This window comes from Cygnus atratus, chromosome 3 (assembly GCF_013377495.2).
Source record: "Cygnus atratus isolate AKBS03 ecotype Queensland, Australia chromosome 3, CAtr_DNAZoo_HiC_assembly, whole genome shotgun sequence".
Lineage (NCBI taxonomy): Eukaryota > Metazoa > Chordata > Aves > Anseriformes > Anatidae > Cygnus > Cygnus atratus.
The window spans coordinates 13,474,932-13,495,091 of NC_066364.1; the positions used below are offsets into that span (position 1 = coordinate 13,474,932).

The window sequence follows — 20,160 nt, forward strand, 5'->3', positions numbered from 1 at the left end:
CTTATTTATACACACAGCTACAGTGCTTAAGCGCTGTACACTTAAGTGTACAAATTAGAGAGTTGAGCTTGCGTGGCTAAATAAGATGAAAACCTGATTGCTGACAAATAACCTATTTAGATGACTTCGTATTTCAATAAATTGATTATCGATTGAAATCGATTAAGAGGAGAGACCTAGAATAATGGAATTCTAAAAACATTTTATTACCATGGATAACATTAGCCATTCTGAAATGCAAAAGCTGCGCTGACTGATAAATCTTTTTAGAAAGGGGCAAATTCTTCTCCCCCCTAGTAAGTGTTAAAGTGCAACTCCTCTGAATATCTTGTGTTTTTCTGTCAACCTATAGGTCAAGTGTCAGTTAACATGAACACTTAAATAGGAGAATCTAGTCTCTGCATCTGGTCTCTTATTTGTAATCTCTGGGGTCCTGGTGGCCATAAGATGCTTATCTTGTAGAATAATGCAGCAGTCAGTTGATTTCCTTTTTTTTTTTTTTTTTCTTTTCTATTTTTGCAGCTAGTTATTTATGCTTTTTATATGTGAATTTACTTTGTATGTTTTTCTTCATTCACAGTTGTCTCTGATCATTTTGTTCGGGTAATTTTGAATTTAAATGCTACCCTTTGAATCTCTTGACACAATACTGTTTGTACTCATTATCCAGCCATTCGAGCCATCCATGAAAACACTGAATAATAGTGGACCCAAAGCAGACTCCTATGAAATTCATTTGATATGCCTCACTCGTGTCACAGTGAACCATCAATAGCTGCATAACTAGTGAGGAAGCAAATGTTTCTTTACAAAAGTTTCAACTACATCATGGTAATACGGGTTTTGATTTAGGACTTTCCTTGTCCCTCTCACAGGTAACATCACATCACCTCGAAGCACAGCCTCTCACGGCAGGCAAACAGATACTAGAGCGCTTTCCAGTGCTATTGCAGAGATAAAAGTTGCTTGTGTTGCTCTTCAAAAGTGCTCAGAGTGTTGGCTTGCTGCATAGGTTGGATTTCCAATTCCTGCCCAAAGCAGCAGTGCAGTCATTTGTGTGAGACATAGGAGAAGATGGTTTTACTATTTGGACAGTTTTCTGTGTTTGGCACATTGTCCTGTCACTTCAGTTGGAATAAGGGATGAAGGCCACTGCAAGGGTTTGCAAGTTGGACCACACTGTCCTGCACCTTATTTCCCTAGGTTCTCTGACAGTGTTTCATGTGACATTTTTGAAATCTTGCTGAGTTCAAAGTATACCACAGTGATTGCTTTATTCCTAACTATGATACCTGTTGCTAGGACCTGTAGGAAGATTTTCGTGTAAATTTTTTTTGTTTGATTTTTCATTGTATGTTTTGATGGTTTTCATGGACTTGATGATGAGAGGTCTACAATTCCTTTCCGTCTTGTACATCTTCTTTATTTCACGTCTAAAGGACAGGCTGCATTTCTCTTTATCAGTCTTCTGAAACTAGTCTTTTTCTCAAGAGTGATATCTCTTAACTTGATTTCTGTAGGGCCTTTGGGATGAATTCTTCAGTCCCAGAAAAAAATAATATATATTATTAATTCTAGACTGAATTTTCAATGCTGAAGTTTCACCCGTTGTAATTGTCAACTATTATTGTTCATTTGGTTGAGATCTTTTAATAAGAATTAAAGCAAGAAAGATGCTTCCTTTTCTTGACTTTTCATTACTGGCTTTTGCATAGCAGTATGTCATTAATCATGATGTCATGTCGTAAGAGTACCAGGAAAACAGAGGCAGTGCAGTCTTACCAGAAGGTTAGAGAGATCAAGTGCAGATTAGTGGATAAAAAAGGCAAGTCTCCATAAACAACTAGTGGACTAGTGAGTATATAATGCCCTGTTAGCATAGCTGCATTTTGAGAGGATGCTGCAAAAAGAGGGGCAAAAGAGAGAGCCTTACAAAAGTTAGTGTACAGATGAACCTGAAAGGGGAAGACTGAAAGAGTGCAGTATATTACCTTATCAGAGATTGAGAGGCTGATTTGATTGTGTTATATGGGTATTCTTAGAGGGAACAGAAGCTAATAAAATGCTCTTTTGATTTACAAAGAAATGCATAAAAAGAAACATAACAATTGTTGGAATATACTTCTCCTTAGAGAGAAATGATGGATTATCTATATTTGAACATTTTTTGTAGGTAAGACTGGATATCTTCTGTCTCCTAGACTCATAATGAGGCACAGAGTTACTCAAGTCATATGACTGGTAACTACCTGAAATCTAACGACCTTTGGCTTAAAAATCTGCTAGTGTAAGGTAAACCTAAGTTAATTGAATAGCTAAGCATTTTCTTCTGTTGAGGCCTTTATGCCTTTGTTACAAACAAAGCAGATTGCTTTAGAAAATATCCCATTAGAATGTATAACCAGTACTAGGGCATAATCTTGAAGCATCTAAGAAGCAAACAAAACAGTGGCATGTCATCTGAGTTAAATGTTATTGCTTTGAAAATAAGAAAGTTAATATCTGTATTATTGCATTTGCTTGCTGAGTGATAGAATTTTCTTTATTTTAAAGAAGTGCAATGAGATAGCAAATAGATTCAACACCTGCACCATTGGTCTCCCCGACCTGTTGCTTTAAACTTGTACTGTACCTAGTTTCCTTTCCTTCCTCACACAACTAAAAAATATGATTTGGGGTTCTTTTAGAGCCTTTTTATAGTTACGGCTTATTTCTTATGGCACTGCTTCTCCACTTAGTTTTGAGAGGCTTTCAGGCAGAAAACGTTACCAAGTATGGTAAAATTGCTGTTTTGTTCAGGTTGTGTATCTTATGACTCAGAAATTATTTTTCTGAACATAAGCTGCATTTATTGCCATGGATACACCTTTTCAAGAAAAGGAGACTTGTAGAATGAGTGAATCTCTAACTTTGTATTCAGTAGGTTTGCTGGTATGTCAAGCATACTGCTCAAAAGAAATACAGTACAATATGAAATTATCAAAAGTTTAATGAGCATATGACTGATCAGACAAAGTTTTAGTGTATTTATTTCATCTTCTTATTCCTTGATCCCTTACTGAAAACATTAATCATCAGTAGACGCAGAATATAGGTTTAAAGGAACAAGTCTGGGTAAGAGAACAAGCATTGCATGAGTGATGCAGAGCTCAGTGCAGTATAATTTATCCTGCTCACTGCTGTTTCTTGAAGGTATACATTTAGAAGAGGCTGAGCAAAGTGCAGCTAGGTAGCTTCCTATACCAAGTGAGGACAGGTGATTGTGCAGTACATGACTGTCGAAACCTTTAACATCTTTGTCTTTGAATAGTAGCTGTGACTCTAAAAGCCTGGAAATTAAAACCATGCTGCTAAAAGTGTGGTTGTATTTCAGTCTTCAAATTGCTATACTTACCATTAAACTTCAAAAGATCTCTAAAAATGGTTTGCATTCCCTCAAAGTAATATTTAGCTGATGAGATCCTTTGGCAATTGATGTTTTTCTAAGCGTTGCAGTGAAACAAAGAGCTCCTGGAAGATTTGTATGCCATTTGCAAGGTGACAGTGCTACGTAATACTCAAAGCACTTGGTGTAAGTTGTCCCGAACACAGGACATGTCTGCTGGATCTCAGTGGAAAGTGGCTGTTAGAACAAAATCCTTGGAAAAAAAAAAGATAGGGGAAGTCATCATCTGATGTATAACAGTTTGTTAGTCTAAATGCTTTTTGATGTATAAATAAATCATTGCCGTGTTAAGGAAAAACAAAACCACAGGTTACTTGTAGGGTTTTTGTTTGAGTTTTTGTTTTAAACTAAAGTTCAAGTTAAAGATTTGGGAACACACAGGTTTTTTTTTTGTTTGTTTGTTTTTTAAAGATGTTCTTTTTTACTGCATCAGCTTTATGATGCTAAATTTGTGCTCTATTATAAAAATGAGAAGTTATATGAAAGAGGGAAAGGTAAATTACTATGCTTTCATCACGTGTGAAAGTTTGTATAAAGTTTGAAACGGTTTTGAAACAGAGCTTTCTGGTGTTGCACTTCGGTATGTACTGTTATTTCCTCTTTGTTTTGTTCCACATTTATGATTGTATAACTGAGTTACAGAAGTATCACAGGTGTCTGTTAAACTTCTTTCTGCATTTTGCAGTATTTCACTAAGCACAAATATATGAGTCCCAGAGAGGGCTGTGATTGCTTTGTTTCTCTTTCAGTGAAACTCTGGGTTGTAATGGTGATTCAGTGCCTCATCTTAATGTAACAAAGACTTGACTTATAACCCTGTATTCCACATTTTTTTAAAATTTATCTGTTCAAGTTTCCAAAGACTTATTTCCATCAGGGACTTCGTTTATTTTAGAAGTTAGGTTTTCATTCTTCATTTGACACAGAATTTTCATAAATTTTAGTTTGAGTGAAGATGTTAATATCTCCAGAGGTCTTGCTGAATGAGTTTACTTTTATTTTCAGTGTATAAAAGAATTATGTCTGTTGCTGCTTAACCAGTCCCTCTTGCTGCCATCCCTGAAACTGCTGGTGGAAAGCAAAGATCAAGATCTTCATGCTGTGGCACTGGAGCAGATAACAACTGTTGCTAAGGTATGAGCAGTTGAATTAATCAGCTTTCAGAGTTTAAGGTGATAAATTAGCTCTTTTATCTTCATATTAGTAAGCAGAGACTATCGAGACCCTTGTCATTATTAAGATTTTCCACAGCTATTGTGTACAGTGAGCAGTAACACAGGGCTTGTAAGATCTTTTCTATATACTTGAGGTGATTAAAACTGACAGCATTTTCTTTAAATTACCTAGTGTGCTATTGTAAGTCAACGTGATGGAAAAGAAACAACTGTGTTATATGAAGTCGATTGTTATCTCGGTGTGTCTATTCTTGCACTTTATTATTTTTTTGTAAGTGATAAAAGTACAAACGAGTTAGCGTGTTTCTGACAAACTTGGCATTGTTCATATACACATTGTAAGCTGCTAACAAATTTTTTGTTTTGTAGAAGGGATGAAATGCATGTATGTTTGGGGATTTTAGGCGATTCTAAACATGTTTTTACTTGACACTGCAACAGAGTTTCTGGAGGAAAAAAAGCTAAATACTGTCTCTTCTTTGGACAAGAACCACTATACATTACTATGTATTTTCAATTGTTGTAGAAAGTTACTGGTTTTTATGCAGTAAAAAAAACAGTGCAACTGTTTCCCCCCCCCCCCCCCCCCCCATATATTTACTTGTCAGTTAAGAAGTAAGGCCTAAAATCACGAAAGCTAGTCTCCTAGAAAGAAAAATCACTTGTTTCACTTGTTTGTTTCTTTGTTTGCATGTTTTGTGTGTGTTTTTGTTTTTGGTCTCCTGAAAACTGAGATGGGTTTAAAACTTCTAACTTTAAATGAACTTTTGTGCATGTAAACCAGGCACGCTGGTGATGAGCTAAGGAATGGTGCGCTAGAATCAGAAGGACTGTGTGCTAATGAGGCCCTTTGGTCGGCTACAGAAGGTGCTGCGTGTAGGGAGGTGCATTTGAAGTGCTTCTACACAAACGCACGCAGTAGGAGGAATAAAATGGATGAGCTAGAAGTCTTGGCCCAGTCCCACAGCTACGACATCATCGGCATAAGCGAAACCTGGTGGCATGAGTCCTGTGGCTGGTGTGTTGCAATAGATGGTTACAGGCTCTTCAAGAGGGACAGGCAGGGTAGGCGAGGTGGTGGGGTGGCAATGTATGTGAAGCATGGGCTGGACTGTGTGGAACTTCTAGTTGGCGACAGCAAAGTTGAGAGCCTCTGGGTAAGGATTAAGGGACGAACAAATAAAGGGGATGTCGTTGTGGGAGTCCATTACAGACCACCTGGCCAGGACGACAACGCCAATGAATTTTTCTTTGCAGAACTAAGAGATGCCCGAAGATCAACTCTCCTTGTCCTAATGGGAGATTTCAACTTGCCAGACGTCAACTGTGATCACGGCATGGCTGACACGAGCAAGTCCAGGAGGTTCATAAAGCACCTAGATGATAACTTCTTGGTGCAGGTGCTAAGAGAGCCAACTAGGAAAAGTGTCCTCCTAGATCTGTTGCTGGAGAACAGAGAGGGTCTTGTGGGAGATGTGGCAATTGGCGGCCGTCTCGGTCATAGTGACCATGAAGTGGTTGAGTTTAGAATTTACGGTGACAGAAGGAAAACTGCCACCAAAACTTCAGCCCTGGATATGGGGAAAGCAGACTTCAGGCTGCTCAGGGAACTAGTCAGCAAGGTCCCCTGGGAAACTGCTTTTGAAGGCATTGGCGTCCATCAGTGCTGGTCAGTCTTTAAGCACTGCCTCCTAAAAGCTCAAGATCAGGCGATTGCAAAATATCGGAAGTCAGGCAAGCGGGGCAGAAGGCCGGCCTGGCTGACCAGGGTTCTTCTACTGGAGCTTAGGCAAAAAAAGAAAGTGTACAGCTGCTGGAAGGAGGGTCAGGTGATGAGGAAGGAATACAGGGATGCTGATCGTGTTTGTAGGGAGAAAATTCATGTGGCCAAAGCCCAACTAGAGTTGAAGCTGGCCATGTCTGTGGGAGACAATAAATTTTTTTTTTTAGATATGTGAACAGAAAAAGGAGAACCAAGGAAAACATAGGTCCGCTACTAGATGGGGAGGGTCTCCTCACAGACAATGACATAAGCAAAGCAGAGACGTTTAATGCCTTCTTCGCCTCTGTCTTCAACGCTGATGATGGGCTTCGGGACCCAGGGTACCCTGAGCTGGAGAACCATGACGGTGGGAATGACAAACTCCCAACCGACCCTGAACATGTGTGGGATTTGCTGCTTCACCTGGATCCATACAAGTCCATGGGTCCAGACGGAATTCATCCCAGGGTGCTTAAAGAGCTGGCTGATGTCATCGCAGGACCTCTCTCAATTATTTTTCAGTGATCTTGGGAATCTGGAGAGGTCCCATTGGACTGGAAGCTGGCAAATGTGCCAATTTTCAAGAAGGGTAAGAAAGAAGACCCTAGCGATTACAGGCCTGTCAGTCTCATGTCAGTGCCTGGTAAAATTATGGAGAGGATGATCCTTGAAGTTATTGAAGCGCACCTAGGGGACAATGCAGTCATTGGTCCCAGCCAACATGTGTTCATGAGGGGTAGGTCCTGCCTAACAAATTTGATTTCCTTTTACGATGAGATCACCCATCTAGTCGATCAAGGGAAACCAGCTGATGTGATCTTTTTGGACTTCAGCAAAGCTTTTGACATGGTTTCCCATAGGATCCTACTGGACAAAATGTCCAACATACAACTTAACAAAACCATCATACGATGGGTGAGCAATTGGCTGACGGGCAGGGCTCAAAGGGTTGTGGTAAATGGGGCCACATCTGGCTGGCGGATGGTCACTAGTGGGGTCCCTCAAGGCTCCATTTTAGGGCCAGTCCTCTTCAATGTTTTTATAAATGATTTGGATGTAGGACTAGAAGGTGTTTTGAGCAAATTTGCTGACAACACCAAACTTGGAGGAGTTGTGGACTCAGATGAAGGTGGAAAGGCCTTGCAGAGAGATCTGGACAGATTGGAGAGCTGGGCGATCACCAACCACATGAAGTTTAAGAAAAGCAAGTGCCGGGTCCTGCACCTTGGATGGGGCAACCCTGGCTATACGTACAGACTGGGTGACGAGACGCTGGAGAGCAGCCCCGCAGAGAGGGATCTGGGGGTTGTGGTTGACAGCAAGTTGAATATGAGCCAGCAGTGTGCCCTGGCAGCCAGGAGGGCCAACCATATCCTGGGATGCATCAAGCACAGCATTGCTAGTCGGTCGAGGGAAGTGATTGTCCCGCTCTACTCTGCGCTGGTGCGGCCTCACCTCGAGTGCTGTGTGCAGTTCTGGGCACCACAGTACAAGAAGGACATTAAACTGTTGGAGAGTGTCCAGAGGAGGGCGACGAAGATGGTGAAGGGCCTAGAGGGGAAGACATGTGAGGAGCGGCTGAGGTCACTGCGCCTGTTCAGCCTGGAGAAGAGGAGGCTGAGGGGGGACCTCATCGCAGTCTACAACTTCCTTGCGAGGGGGAGTGGAGAGGCAGGTGACCTATTCTCCATAATCACCAGTGACAGGACCCGTGGGAATGGTGTTAAGCTGAGGCAGGGGAAGTTTAGGCTGGACATCAGGAAGAGGTTCTTCACCGAGAGGGTGGTCGCACACTGGAACAGGCTCCCCAGTGAAGTAGTCACTGCACCAAGCATGTCTGAATTTAAGAAGCGACTGGACTGTGCACTTAGTCATATGGTCTAAACTTTTGGGCAGACCTGTGCGGTGCCAGGAGTTGGACTTGATGATCCTTATGGGTCCCTTCCAACTCGGGATATTCTATGATTGTATGATACTATGTACAACCTGAAAGACTTTCTTGGATTTTGTTAGCCACAGTTGTGCAGTATAGCTGTCTACTTACTGCAAAAGAGAATAAATGGCTTTCCTTTCTTGCTGGATAACTGCATAGAAGGTCCCCATATAATATTTATTTATTTAGGAAAACCACATCTCTAATATTTTTGAATTCCGTACTGTCTCTTAGGGAGCTCTTTGTTGCATATTGCAATATAAAATAATAATTGAGGTTAAATTTCCAGTATGCTACTTCAAAATAAAACTGCCTTTACAGAAACAGAAATGAAAACTTGTACATGTTTTTAAAATAAGCATCCTCAAAATGCAAAAGCTTTAAAAATGCAATATGTTGGAATGCAGATTGAAAATATAACTTTTTTCTGAGATTAAAAGTATGCAAACTTTCCTCCGTTTCTGAAGGAGCCTTCTCCATCAGGCTCTCTGTTCCAGTTATATGTGTTGCAACAAGTTTTTCAGATTCTCTGGTTACAACAAACAGTGCAGTCCAACCACGTAGTTTGACACTATCCCCTGTTTTCCTAGGAAAGATATGGAAAGAAAAGCAATCCTGATTTTCCCAGGACTCTGCTGTAAGTCTCTCATCCTCTCTTGGTTTTTATCTGTTTCCCCTTCAGGGGGCCTCCAGAGCCTGTCAGAGAAACAATGAATCTGGAAGTATTGGCTTCATCTCAGATGTTGCTGATTTACCTTCAAAAGTACTGTTATTGAAACGGATGGAGCACTAGCTTTGTGGAACATAAATGGACATTTAAAGTGTTTGCAGGGAAGGTAGCAGGGCATGTTACATGTAATACACGTCTGCTTGTTTCAAAATCTGAATATCATAATTAACATCCAATACGAATTGTAAGTATTTCCTAGTTGAGGCTGTTGTTCTAAGGAAAGAACCACAGGTTTTTATGAAGGTGTTCCTATTCCCAGTTTTTTATACAAATGAAACAACATTTCTGATTTTTCCACAAAAGATACCTTTCTAGATATAAACCACCAAAACAGTGGATTATTGTTAGCATATCAATAGTTTTATTTTCACACCTACAGTTGTAGATTTTGGTCTGCAAAGCAATTTTTGTAACTGTTTTTAAACAAGATGATCTTATAGAAAAGGAGCTGGAGATCTGATATTTGCATGCACTTTCTCATCTATATGTTCTGTTAACCTTTTAAAATTGACTTTTTTTGTTAACAGATGAAAGCTGCTGAGTTAGTGATTAGCTCTCAAGCTTCCCAGCAGGAATTTATGTCCGAGTACATTTTATTTAACTACTTTTAAAGCCCAGTGCTGTGCAATAGCACTTTCTGAATGGCTGCTAATTGTATTGCTATCTTAACTGGCCTTTTCTTTCCGGTGTGCTGTGGCTTTTATTTTTCTACAGTCTAGGTTGATTATATTATATTCAAGTTTTAGGGCCAGGAACCATACTTACTAATATAAAACACTTACTACACCTGTGCATTCCTAAAATAATGTTCTTTTTGGCCTTCTTATGTGAGAGGCAGTTCGAAAAACTGTTCCTATTTTTTTTTCCAAAATCAGTATTAATTTGAGCATATACTTCTACACCAGTGCTCCATAACCTAGAATTTTCAGTGCATTTAGCTTTGGTCTAGTATTTCATCTTAAGTCAATGAAAATGTAACTTGATTTCATTCCATCAGGCATACTGTTTAGCCAGTACCTTAAATGTGAGATTCACCACCAGTGGTAGAAAAGCAACTAGCACAGAAGAGTGCCATGCTAAATTTGAGAGCATGGTGGTTTCTTGGATGGTTTAGAAATTCTCTCTTATTCCTTGATTTATATGCATCTCTTATGATTACACTAGTTGGTATTTTACCAACTAAAAGTGCGTATACTGCTTAGCTATGTCAATGTTTATTCAGTATAATTTTGTATGCATACATTTTGCTTTTTAGCAACAGTAATAGAACTGTTAACGCTTCGTGTAGAATTTTTAATAAATTTTTCATAGGAAGCCCATTTCTGGTTACATTAAACAGGAAAAGGACAAATATCTGGCAAAGGGAAATCATATTGATTCCTCGACATAGTGTTAAAACAACTCACAGGTATGGCTGTGAGAAAAATACAGCACTTGCTTGCTGATACGATGTATTAGTTAGCCATTTGTTGTATGTTGCTGACAGCTTTATGGATGTTTACAGTTAAAAGGATGATGCTGAAGTGCTGATACTAAGAATTGTATAGCTTTTGCCTGTAATAAAACAACCAGGATTTTGTGTAAGCTTTTTTGAAATTGCAGACATCTCTTTTTATTGTGCATCTTCTTATAAACTGCCATTTACCTCTTTTGGATTACAGAAGTATCTGTTTTTTCTCTGTGGTGTGTGAAAAATTAAAAAAAATGTAAAAAGTTTACTTAAATAAGCTTATTATTGCCAGTGGGATTTAGACTTTGCCCTTAAGAGTCAGATTATTTTTTATTTTTGAGAAGAGTTGGTGGTTCACTTGATTATCTTTCATAGATCAAGACTGATATTTTTACTTCTGACAGAGAAACTAAGTGTTCTGCTACCTGTTGGTAGGTAAAATGGAAGTTGACATAATCAATAAATACTACTTTAACAGAAAGTAGGACTAGAAAATGTTTTTAGTTAATCTAAAATAATATTTTATTTCAGTTTATATCCTGTATTTTCAATGTTGAAGTGCTAAGACTACCTTTACAAAATGATTTATTGAAAAATGCAATATGAAAAATCATGAAGAATGTGTGAAATTAATTTCCAGTTATTTCTCCACAGTCTTGTTCCATGTGTGGCTGCTCACTGTTTGTGGCTTACCTTTTAAAAGAAACCTTGTAAAATTATGCATTTAAAACCTAACAGTAATCTTTCTGTCCTTTACTTGTCTAGTTGTTTTTAGATCTCTTCATTTTCTTACCCCGTTACTTATTTGTCCTGTAGCCATACAGACTCCATCCAGGAACAAAATGAAAAGCATTTTTACCTCCACTAGTAGTGTAGAGCTAATACTCAAGCAAATGGCCGGTTCAGTTCTTTTTAGCTGTTATGTTATCAACAGCTCTTATTTTTCCATTAGTATCCATATTTCATAGTGCATGGGTTTGGTAATGCATAAGTTATGGATGACACATTTCCTGTTGCTAGTACCAGACTCTCTAGACTCTTTTTATGTCTCTAGACATAAAAAATGCGAACAGGGAATTGCCCAGACTCTGACTTGTCCTTTACTGAAGCAGGCAAAGGGAACCTTCTGACCTGCTTTTGCTTATCTGAAGTCATCACTACAGAGAGATTTCTTTCAAATATGCTACGTACTATCAAATATAGGTACAATATCCATGTAGGCTGTAATAGCAACCAGTAGAAATACTGGATACTTATATGAGATGTAGTGTTGGTCCTGGAGAGTGGAGCCACATTATTGTTCTTCATTTATGGTCACTCGAATTTTCAGAATCCTCAGTGATTTACCAGTAAAGCTTCTTTAGATGCCTCAAGTTGCTATTCCTAGTACGTCAAAAGAGCTGTCACCTTTGGTAAAGCTGATTTTCACCTACCTATTCAGCACAAAAGGTTGTTTAAAACTTGAAGACTCCCTGCCTCTGCTTGCCCAGGGGAGCTGCTGTCTTGGTGGAGCTGAAGGCCTCGAGCCTGAGCGCATTTGCAGTTGGTAACATCATTTGTGCTGTTGGCAAAGCCCCAGGCAGGCACGCTTAAACCTTCCTAATTATACACTGACAACACCAAGTTCAGCGTAAGACACAAACTGATACTGTGATTCAGAAATACTGCAGTCAGCGTAGGGGGTAAATACAGGTTGTACAACTGCTTCTTTTTCAGATCATTTGCCAAGGGTGTTTCAGAAACAGCTTGAATGTGTCCTCCCTAAGAGTCTGGGATGAGGCTCCTCCCGCTCCTGCTGAGGATATGCAGAAAGAAATTAAGACTTGTGGAGAAAGGAGCGCACGTGGTCCTCACTTCTGTGCTTGTTGAGGGCAGCCCTGCTGGGATGTGATTTTTCATCAGCAGATGCAGACTCTTTTATAAATTTTGCATTAAAGAGACATTTGATAAAATGTACAAACCCTGTTTGAAGCAGATTGCTGTAGCACTGCAGTGGCAGAAATGATGAGTGCATCTGTTGCAATCCTCTTTCTATGTGGTCTCTGGCTTCTTAGATGAATATGCACCTCTGTAGCTGGGAACTGCATTGATCGTCAGTCTGAAGTGAGCTAGTCATCAGAGGTAGCACTTGAATGCCTACATCTTTAATGTAGGTATCAGCCAATACCTAAATAGGTACCCGTGTCAAGGAAAAAAGTCAGGATTTCCTCTCCTTAGCATAAGTATCCCCATTAGTTCTTTTCCTTGTACATATGCACAGTGTGTGTGTGGGCATCACACTAAATCGGCACCATCAAATCCTGTTGAAGGAGAAATGGATATGAAAAAGTAAAACATCTCCAATTTAAGCCTTCCAAAAGTAAAAGATTTTACGCTACTGAAAAATTTAGCACCCTCAGCATGGAAGTCTAGATAGATGCAGTGATTTTTCTCCATCATATATACTGTGAGTTTGTCATTGTTGTTGTTTATGGTTTATTCACATGCTCACACAAGATGGAAAGTGGCTGTGAATTCATTTTGCAGAAGATGCCTGCACCTGTGAGACTTAAACTGCAGTCAGCTGCATTCCACATCACTGGAATAGCGTTTATGGGGAATCGGCTATAACCTGCTGGAACCAGTGTTTTAAGATTAATTTAGGATGTTGGGATGGTAAGGGCATGCATATGCCTTTCTGCAGATCAGAAGCAATTCATTAATAAGGCCCTCCTTTGCTTGCTGTCCAGAAAAAAAAAAAAAAAAAAAAAAAAAGATTTTTAACACTAGGATGGTAAGGTTACTTTTTAGTAATTGCCTTAACTGGGTTTACTCTCTTGATTAAGTCTTGTCGAAAGGGTTAGTTTGAAAAAGAAAAGACAGTAAAAAACTTAAGACTCTGTGTTTACCATAGACAAATATTTGGTATGTATTCTAGGTATATTTTCTTGCAGCCAATGTGTGCCAATTCATAGAACATTTCAAATACGGTCAAAATGGTTAGCAAACAAAAATAGCCTCTAAGGTTGTTATGAATTTATATGTAAAAATGTAAAATTTTGAGAGTCAGAAGTCCATAGGGACTAGTGTCATGGCTCCAACAGGGGGAATGATCACAAGTCTAGTGAAGAGTAAGAATAGGGGAAACATACATCTTCTTGTTCTGGGTTGCTCTCGCAGCTTCCAGTTATTTTTGGCTGTATGTATTTGTGTACTAAGTAACTGGTAGTGGTTTTCTTTCTCAGTTTTGTCCAGTTTCCCCTTTAAACATGGATGAGCTTTTACATTGTGCAGTATCATTTGCCAAAGAATTCAACAGTGTAATAAAAAGCTATTTTCTTTCATTTACTCTGAATCCGATTCTGTTAGCTTCACTTGATGCTTCATAATTCTTGTTTTATGAGGGAATGTTTAATCAGTCCCCAAATGCTCTAATGATGTTGATATCTGCTTATACCGTCTAAGCTGCGGCTTTTTTAGGTGGAGGAGTCCTAGATTTTGAGTTCTTGAGTAAACACCATATTATAAACTCTGTAGAGGAAATGGCCTCAAATTGTGCCAGGGGAGGTTTAGGTTGGAAATTAGGAGACATTTCTTCTCAGAAAGAGCAGTCAGGCATTGGAATGGGTTCCCAGGGAGGTGGTGGAGCCACCGTCCCTGTGGGTGTTTAAGGAAGGGTTGGACGTGGTGCTTAGGGACATGGTTTAGTGGGTGATATTGGTGGTAAGGGGATGGTTGGATCAGATGATCTTGAAGGTCTTTTCCAACCTTAATGATTCTATGATTCTATAATATATTTTTACTTTTAAATATATGTTGTGTCTATATTTTAAAGCAATGTTTGCATTAGTGTTTATTCCGATTTAAAATAATTTTAAATATACAGATTGTATTTCACAGAATCACAGAATCATCTAGGTTGGAAGAGACCTCCAAGATCACCCAGTCCAACCTCTGACCTAACACTAACAAGTCCTCCACTAAACCATATCACTAAGCTCAACGTCTAAACGTCTCTTAAGGACTTCCAGGGATGGTGACTCAACCGCTTCCCTGGGCAGCCTACTCCAATGCCTAACAACCCTTTCAGTAAAGAAGTTCTTCCTAATATCCAACCTAAACCTCCCCTGGTGCAACTTCAGCCCCTTCCCCCTCATCCTGTCACCAGGCATGTGGGAGAATAGACCAACCCCCACCTCACTACAGCCTCCTTTAAGGTACCTGTAGAGAGTGATAAGGTCGCCCCTGAGCCTCCTCTTCTCCAGGCTGAACAATCCCAGCTCCCTCAGCCGCTCCTCGTAAGACTTGTTCTCCAGACCCCTCACCAGCCTCGTTGCCCTTCTCTGGACTCTCTCAAGCACCTCCATGTCCTTCTTGTAGCGAGGGGCCCAAAACTGAACACAGTACTCGAGGTGCGGCCTCACCAGAGCCGAGTACAGGGGGACAATCACTTCCCTAGACCTGCTGGCCATGCTGCTTCTGATACAAGCCAGGATGCTGTTGGCCTTCTTGGCCACCTGAGCACACTGCTGGCTCATATTCAGCCGACTATCAACCAGTACTCCCAGGTCCTTCTCTGCCAGGCAGCTTTCCAACCACTCATCTCGCAGCCTGTAGCGCTGCTTGGGGTTGTTGCGCCCCAGGTGCAGGACCCAGCACTTGGCCTTGTTGAACTTCATACAGTTGACCTCAGCCCATCGGTCCAGCCTATCCAGATCCTCCTGCAGAGCCTTCCTACCCTCGAGCAGATCGACACACGCACCTAACTTGGTGTCGTCTGCAAACTTACTGAGGGTGCACTCAATCCCCTCATCCAGATCATTGATAAAGATATTGAAGAGGACTGGCCCCAGTACTGAGCCCTGGGGGACTCCACTTGTGACCAGCCTCCAACCAGATTTGACTCCATTCACCACAACTCTCTGGGCCTGACTATCCAGCCAGTTTTTAACCCAACGAAGCGTACGCCAGTCCAAGCCACGAGCAGCCAGTTTCTTGAGGAGAATGTTGTGGGAAAGGGTATCAAAAGCCTTACTGAAGTCAAGGTAGACCACATCCACAGCCTTTCCCTCATCCACTAAGCGTGTCACTTTGTCATAGAAGGAGATCAGGTTCGTCAAGCAGGACCTGCCTTTCATAAACCCATGCTGACTGGGCCCGATCGCCTGGTTGCCCTGTAAGTGCCACGTGATGACACTCCAGATAATCTGCTCCATGAGCTTCCCTGGCACTGAGGTCAAACTAACAGGCCTATAGTTCCCCGGGTCTACCCTCCGGCCCTTCTTGTAGATGGGCGTCACATTTGCTAGCCGCCAGTCGACTGGGACCTCCCCTGATAGCCAGGACTGCCGATAAATGATGGAAAGCGGCTTGGGCAGCTCCTCTGCCAGTTCTCTCAGTACCCTCGGGTGGATCCCATCCGGCCCCATCGACTTGCGTACATCCAAGTGCTGTAGCAGGTCACCAACCATTTCCTTGTGGATAGTGAGGGCCACATCCTGCTCCCCATCCCCTTCCACCAGCCCAGGGTACTGGGTATCCAGAGAACAACTGGTTTTGCCACTAAAGACTGAAGCAAAGAAGGCATTAAGCACCTCACCCTTTTCCTCATCCCTTGTAACTAAGTTTCCCCCCGCATCCAGTAAAGGATGGAGATTCTCCTTAGTCCTCCTTTTTGTGTTGATGTATTTGTAAAACCATTTTTTGTTATTTTTAACTGCAGTAGCTAGATTGAGCTCCAGATGAGCTTTGGCCCTCCTAATTTTGTCCCTGCACAGCCTTGCAACAGCCTTATAGTCCTCGTGAGTGGCCCACCCTCTTTTCCAAAGATTATAAACCGTCTTTTTTTCTCCTAAGCTCGAATTTAAATTGATTTTTTTAAAATCTTATTTTTATAGTTATATCAAAGTATGGCTGCTCAGTATATAAGCTGCATTAATTCAGATTTTAAAATACACATTAATTCATTGACAGTCTTTGCATAGGTTTGGTAAGTAATTTCCACGAGCGCATTTTTTTTATTTAAATACTGGCACGATCCGGAGTTGTAAAAGTGATAAAAACATATAGTCAAGTTTTTGCTGCCTATTTTTATACAAATTTCTCATTAAACCTTGGCTTCTCTGCATTCCTCCCACTCCTGTCAGGCACCACTTAGATTTACCAAAGGAGTGCAGAACAGGCAGTGGCCTTGGCCCCAGGAAATGTGTTCAAAGGATCTGATTTCATAGAATCATAAAATCATAGAATGGTGTGGGTTGAAAGGGACCTTAAAGTTCATCTATTTCCAGCCCCCTGCCGTGGCAGGGACACCTCCCACCAGACCAGGTTGCCCAAAGCACCATCCACCCTGGCCTTGAACACCTCCAGGGATGGGGCATTCACAGCTTTTCTGGGCAACTTGTGCCAGTGCCTCACCACCCTCTGAATGAAGAATTTCTTCCTAATACCTGATCTGAATTTCCACTCTTTAAGTTTACAGCCACTACCCTTGTCCTATCACCACATTCCCTGACAGAGTCCCTCCTCATCTTTCTTGTAGGCCCCCTTTAGGTGTTGGAAGGTCTCCCTGGAGCCTCCTCTTCTCCAGGCTGAACAACCCCAGCTCCCTCAGCCTGTCTTCATAGGAGAGAGGCTCCAGTCCTCTGACCATCCTCATGGCTCCCCTCTGGACTTGTTCTAGTATGTCCACGTCCTTCTTGTGCTGGGGGCCCCGGAGCCAAACACTCCGCGTGGGGTCTCACGAGAGCAGAGTAGAGGAGGAGAATCACCTCCCTCGCCCTGCTGGCCACGCTGCTTTTGATGCAGCCCGGGTTATGGCTGGCTTTCTGTGCTGTTGCCTTCTTGTGTTTACAGTCACCTGGAGACAAATACATTGCAAAGGCTTCCCCTTTCAGACCAGATTTTCAGACAGCCTTGAAGAGTCAGGCGATTGTAAATGTTAATCAGTTTAAACTTACTGGACTATTCAATCTTAAGTGTGGGCTGCCAGACACAACGGAAAGTGTTTTGTGTGCTCTTTTGTTGTGTATAAAGGCACATCTTGTTCATGTGTGAGTACAGATGCATTGCTCTGCCTCTGTATTGCACGTGGACATCTTTATATCCATAGTGTAGCTCAGACGATTAATGGTTTTATGCTGAAAAAGGTATATTAGGTTCAGACTTGCCTCTCTCCAATTTGTAGGTTTTTGGCATATGAAATTGCATTAATCTATAGGACTTTTCATTAACCGAATAATAGCCTAAAAAAAACTAATTTAAATCAGACCTCCCATCTGCTGTTAATCTCATTACTGTAATTATTGTTTGTGCTTTATGTCCATAAAATTAAATACTAAAGCGCTGGGTAAAGTTGCATCCTATGTGCTGGTCAAGAATAGAGCATATGGAGCTCAGAAGTGGGGCAGAATACCCCTCTAGCCTCCCATTTCAGAAGAGATGAGAGCTGTTTCGATAATGGCTTATTGCACTGTATGGTATGCTACATAATGGCAACGCCAGGAATTTTATTGTCTTCAGAAGGAAAGCATCTCAGTAATTAACATGAAACAATTCAGAGGAACTTTTAAATAATGAAAGACTTAGAGTGGGCAACCTGAAGCGTGCACAACCCTACAGTTGTTAGAACCATTCTGAATACTGGTTCTAGAACTGCTGTGCACCATTGCATTTTAGCTTTGTAAACTGAAAGGAGTTTATGTAACTAATTGTGAAAATGCTGAAGACTTGGAGGAAATTGTTTAAGATTTGAGCCATGATAAAGCCATTCTGTTTTTCTGGAAAACTTCTGAAGTTTGAAAGGAAGTGAAAATTGTAAACTATAAGGAATAATCATGTATTAATTAATTACATTAATTAAAGATGATAAACAGTTGTTGGGAGAATAGCCTCACCTGGCATCTTTTATCTGAGGCTTTGTGCTTGATAAAGTATAGTATTTTTTCATGCTATGATATTTCATGTGTTGTCTTTTTCCTTTTTTAATTATATTTGATGTTGTGTGGAGTGTGTCTTTTCCAAAACTGAGCAACACATAATTTTGTTTCTTATCACATGTATGCTTTCAGTCATCATGCTTTCGCAGAAGAGAAACATATATTCATTAGCCTAAAATTATTTAGATACAATAAAGGCCTTTCTTCTAAAGAATTTGTCATTACTTCAAAGGAAGCTCTTTCTTCTGAAGTTAGGGGCAGATTTCTCATTCTCAGATTCAGATCCACTTTCATACAAGGAACTACCTGATAGTTCCTTATGAATGCTGTTCCTCCATATGTAAATGTAATATTGATTCCTCTAAATAGGTGCCAAAACTTGGGATTGCCAGTCATTCAAGGGGAAGTTACGTATCTGTTCTGACTTATGCCTTAAGGATCCTGTTTCTTTGACTACGCGTATAGGGAAACTGGAGAGAGTAGTTTCCCACATTACACGGTCCATGTTAACTGGTGTGCATGATCTCACAGTGTATGCGTCTGAGTAAGAAAGATATTTAACAGGAAGTTTGGTTTTCTGAACTGGTAGATCACAGTGATGTTTAATCTTTCTAATAAATAAATGCTGCAAAATGTATTGCAAATTGATAGTTACATCTCACTGAGCAATGGTAGTGAAAACTTCGTGGAAGCGAGAACTGGGTTATAAGCAAGAAGTGCCTGTTACAATGTGCTTGTGGTAAAGGTGGGGGCAAGGGGTGGGTGCTGCCTGTTACACATGAACAAGAGGAAGCAAAGCTCTGTGCTGTTTTAGCTTGGATGGAAACAGAGGCAAGGAAACTTTACATGTCCTGAAAGGTATCCGGATTAAGTGCTTTGTGATAATAATTAGATCGAAAATCGCTTAAATTCAACTGTCAAGTGTCAGTGTTGTGCCCTGTGGTTAGTCAACAGCTCTAGCTGAATTGGTCTTTGAGTGGTACCAAATCACAGGATTTTTATTACTTGCTGGTATGTGAGTATGAGACATGTAAGACAATGCATCGTTGTTATGGAAAATGAAACTAAAGCTAGACAGACAGACTTTTTTAAAACAGAAGAGTTGCTTTGTAAATATAGGGATTTAATTACTTTATTTTTAAGTTGATAGGATGCAGTCATATTGACTATTGTCCACCACTTCTTTGGCCCTTTTTGTGTTACATGCATTGTTTTATTGTACTTCTTGAAGTGATATGACACCTAAACTGATCAAAACACTGCATTTCAAGGAACCTAGAAGAGATTTATATAAGACTTCCAAAATGAACTGAAGTAGAATTTAATGTGTTCTGCAATGTTATTTGTAAAGCAATAGACCAGATTTTCAAGAGAATATGTGCTCTCATGTATCAAATAGCCTCCTTTTTTTCTGAGGCATCTGGGGTGTCTCACAAAAATAGCAACTGTGTGCACCAAATCTTCTTAAAAATAGATTGTATTCTGAAAATCTAGTCCTTGTTGTGAGTGTTGAAACTCTGGAAAATCTGTTTGAGTCTGGGAATGTTGTCAGTATGGAATGTAATATAGCATATTAATGAAAATGACCAAAACGTAATGTGTTCTGCTCTGACCTTCCTCGGGGTGTCCTTTTTGATACGGAGGTAAGTGGCGTGGTCCATTCAGCACTGGGGACTGAGAACCTGTGAAAACTGGATAAACCTTTTCATATAATTCTAGCTCCGTTATTAAACATTCTTATTCCTTAAC

General features: G+C 40.5%; 1 protein-coding gene across 3 annotated transcripts in view; it reads left to right on the top strand.

Moving 5' to 3' along the window:
- Nucleotides 1-20,160, top strand: part of NBAS (NBAS subunit of NRZ tethering complex) — a 190,318-nt gene that overhangs the window by 165,138 nt on the left and 5,020 nt on the right. For all 3 annotated transcript variants that reach the window (XM_035562547.2, XM_035562548.2, XM_035562549.2), the window contains exon 51: nucleotides 4,451-4,579. In XM_035562547.2, the coding sequence (XP_035418440.2) occupies nucleotides 4,451-4,579 (129 nt within the window). The remainder of the gene's footprint in view (nucleotides 1-4,450; nucleotides 4,580-20,160) is intronic.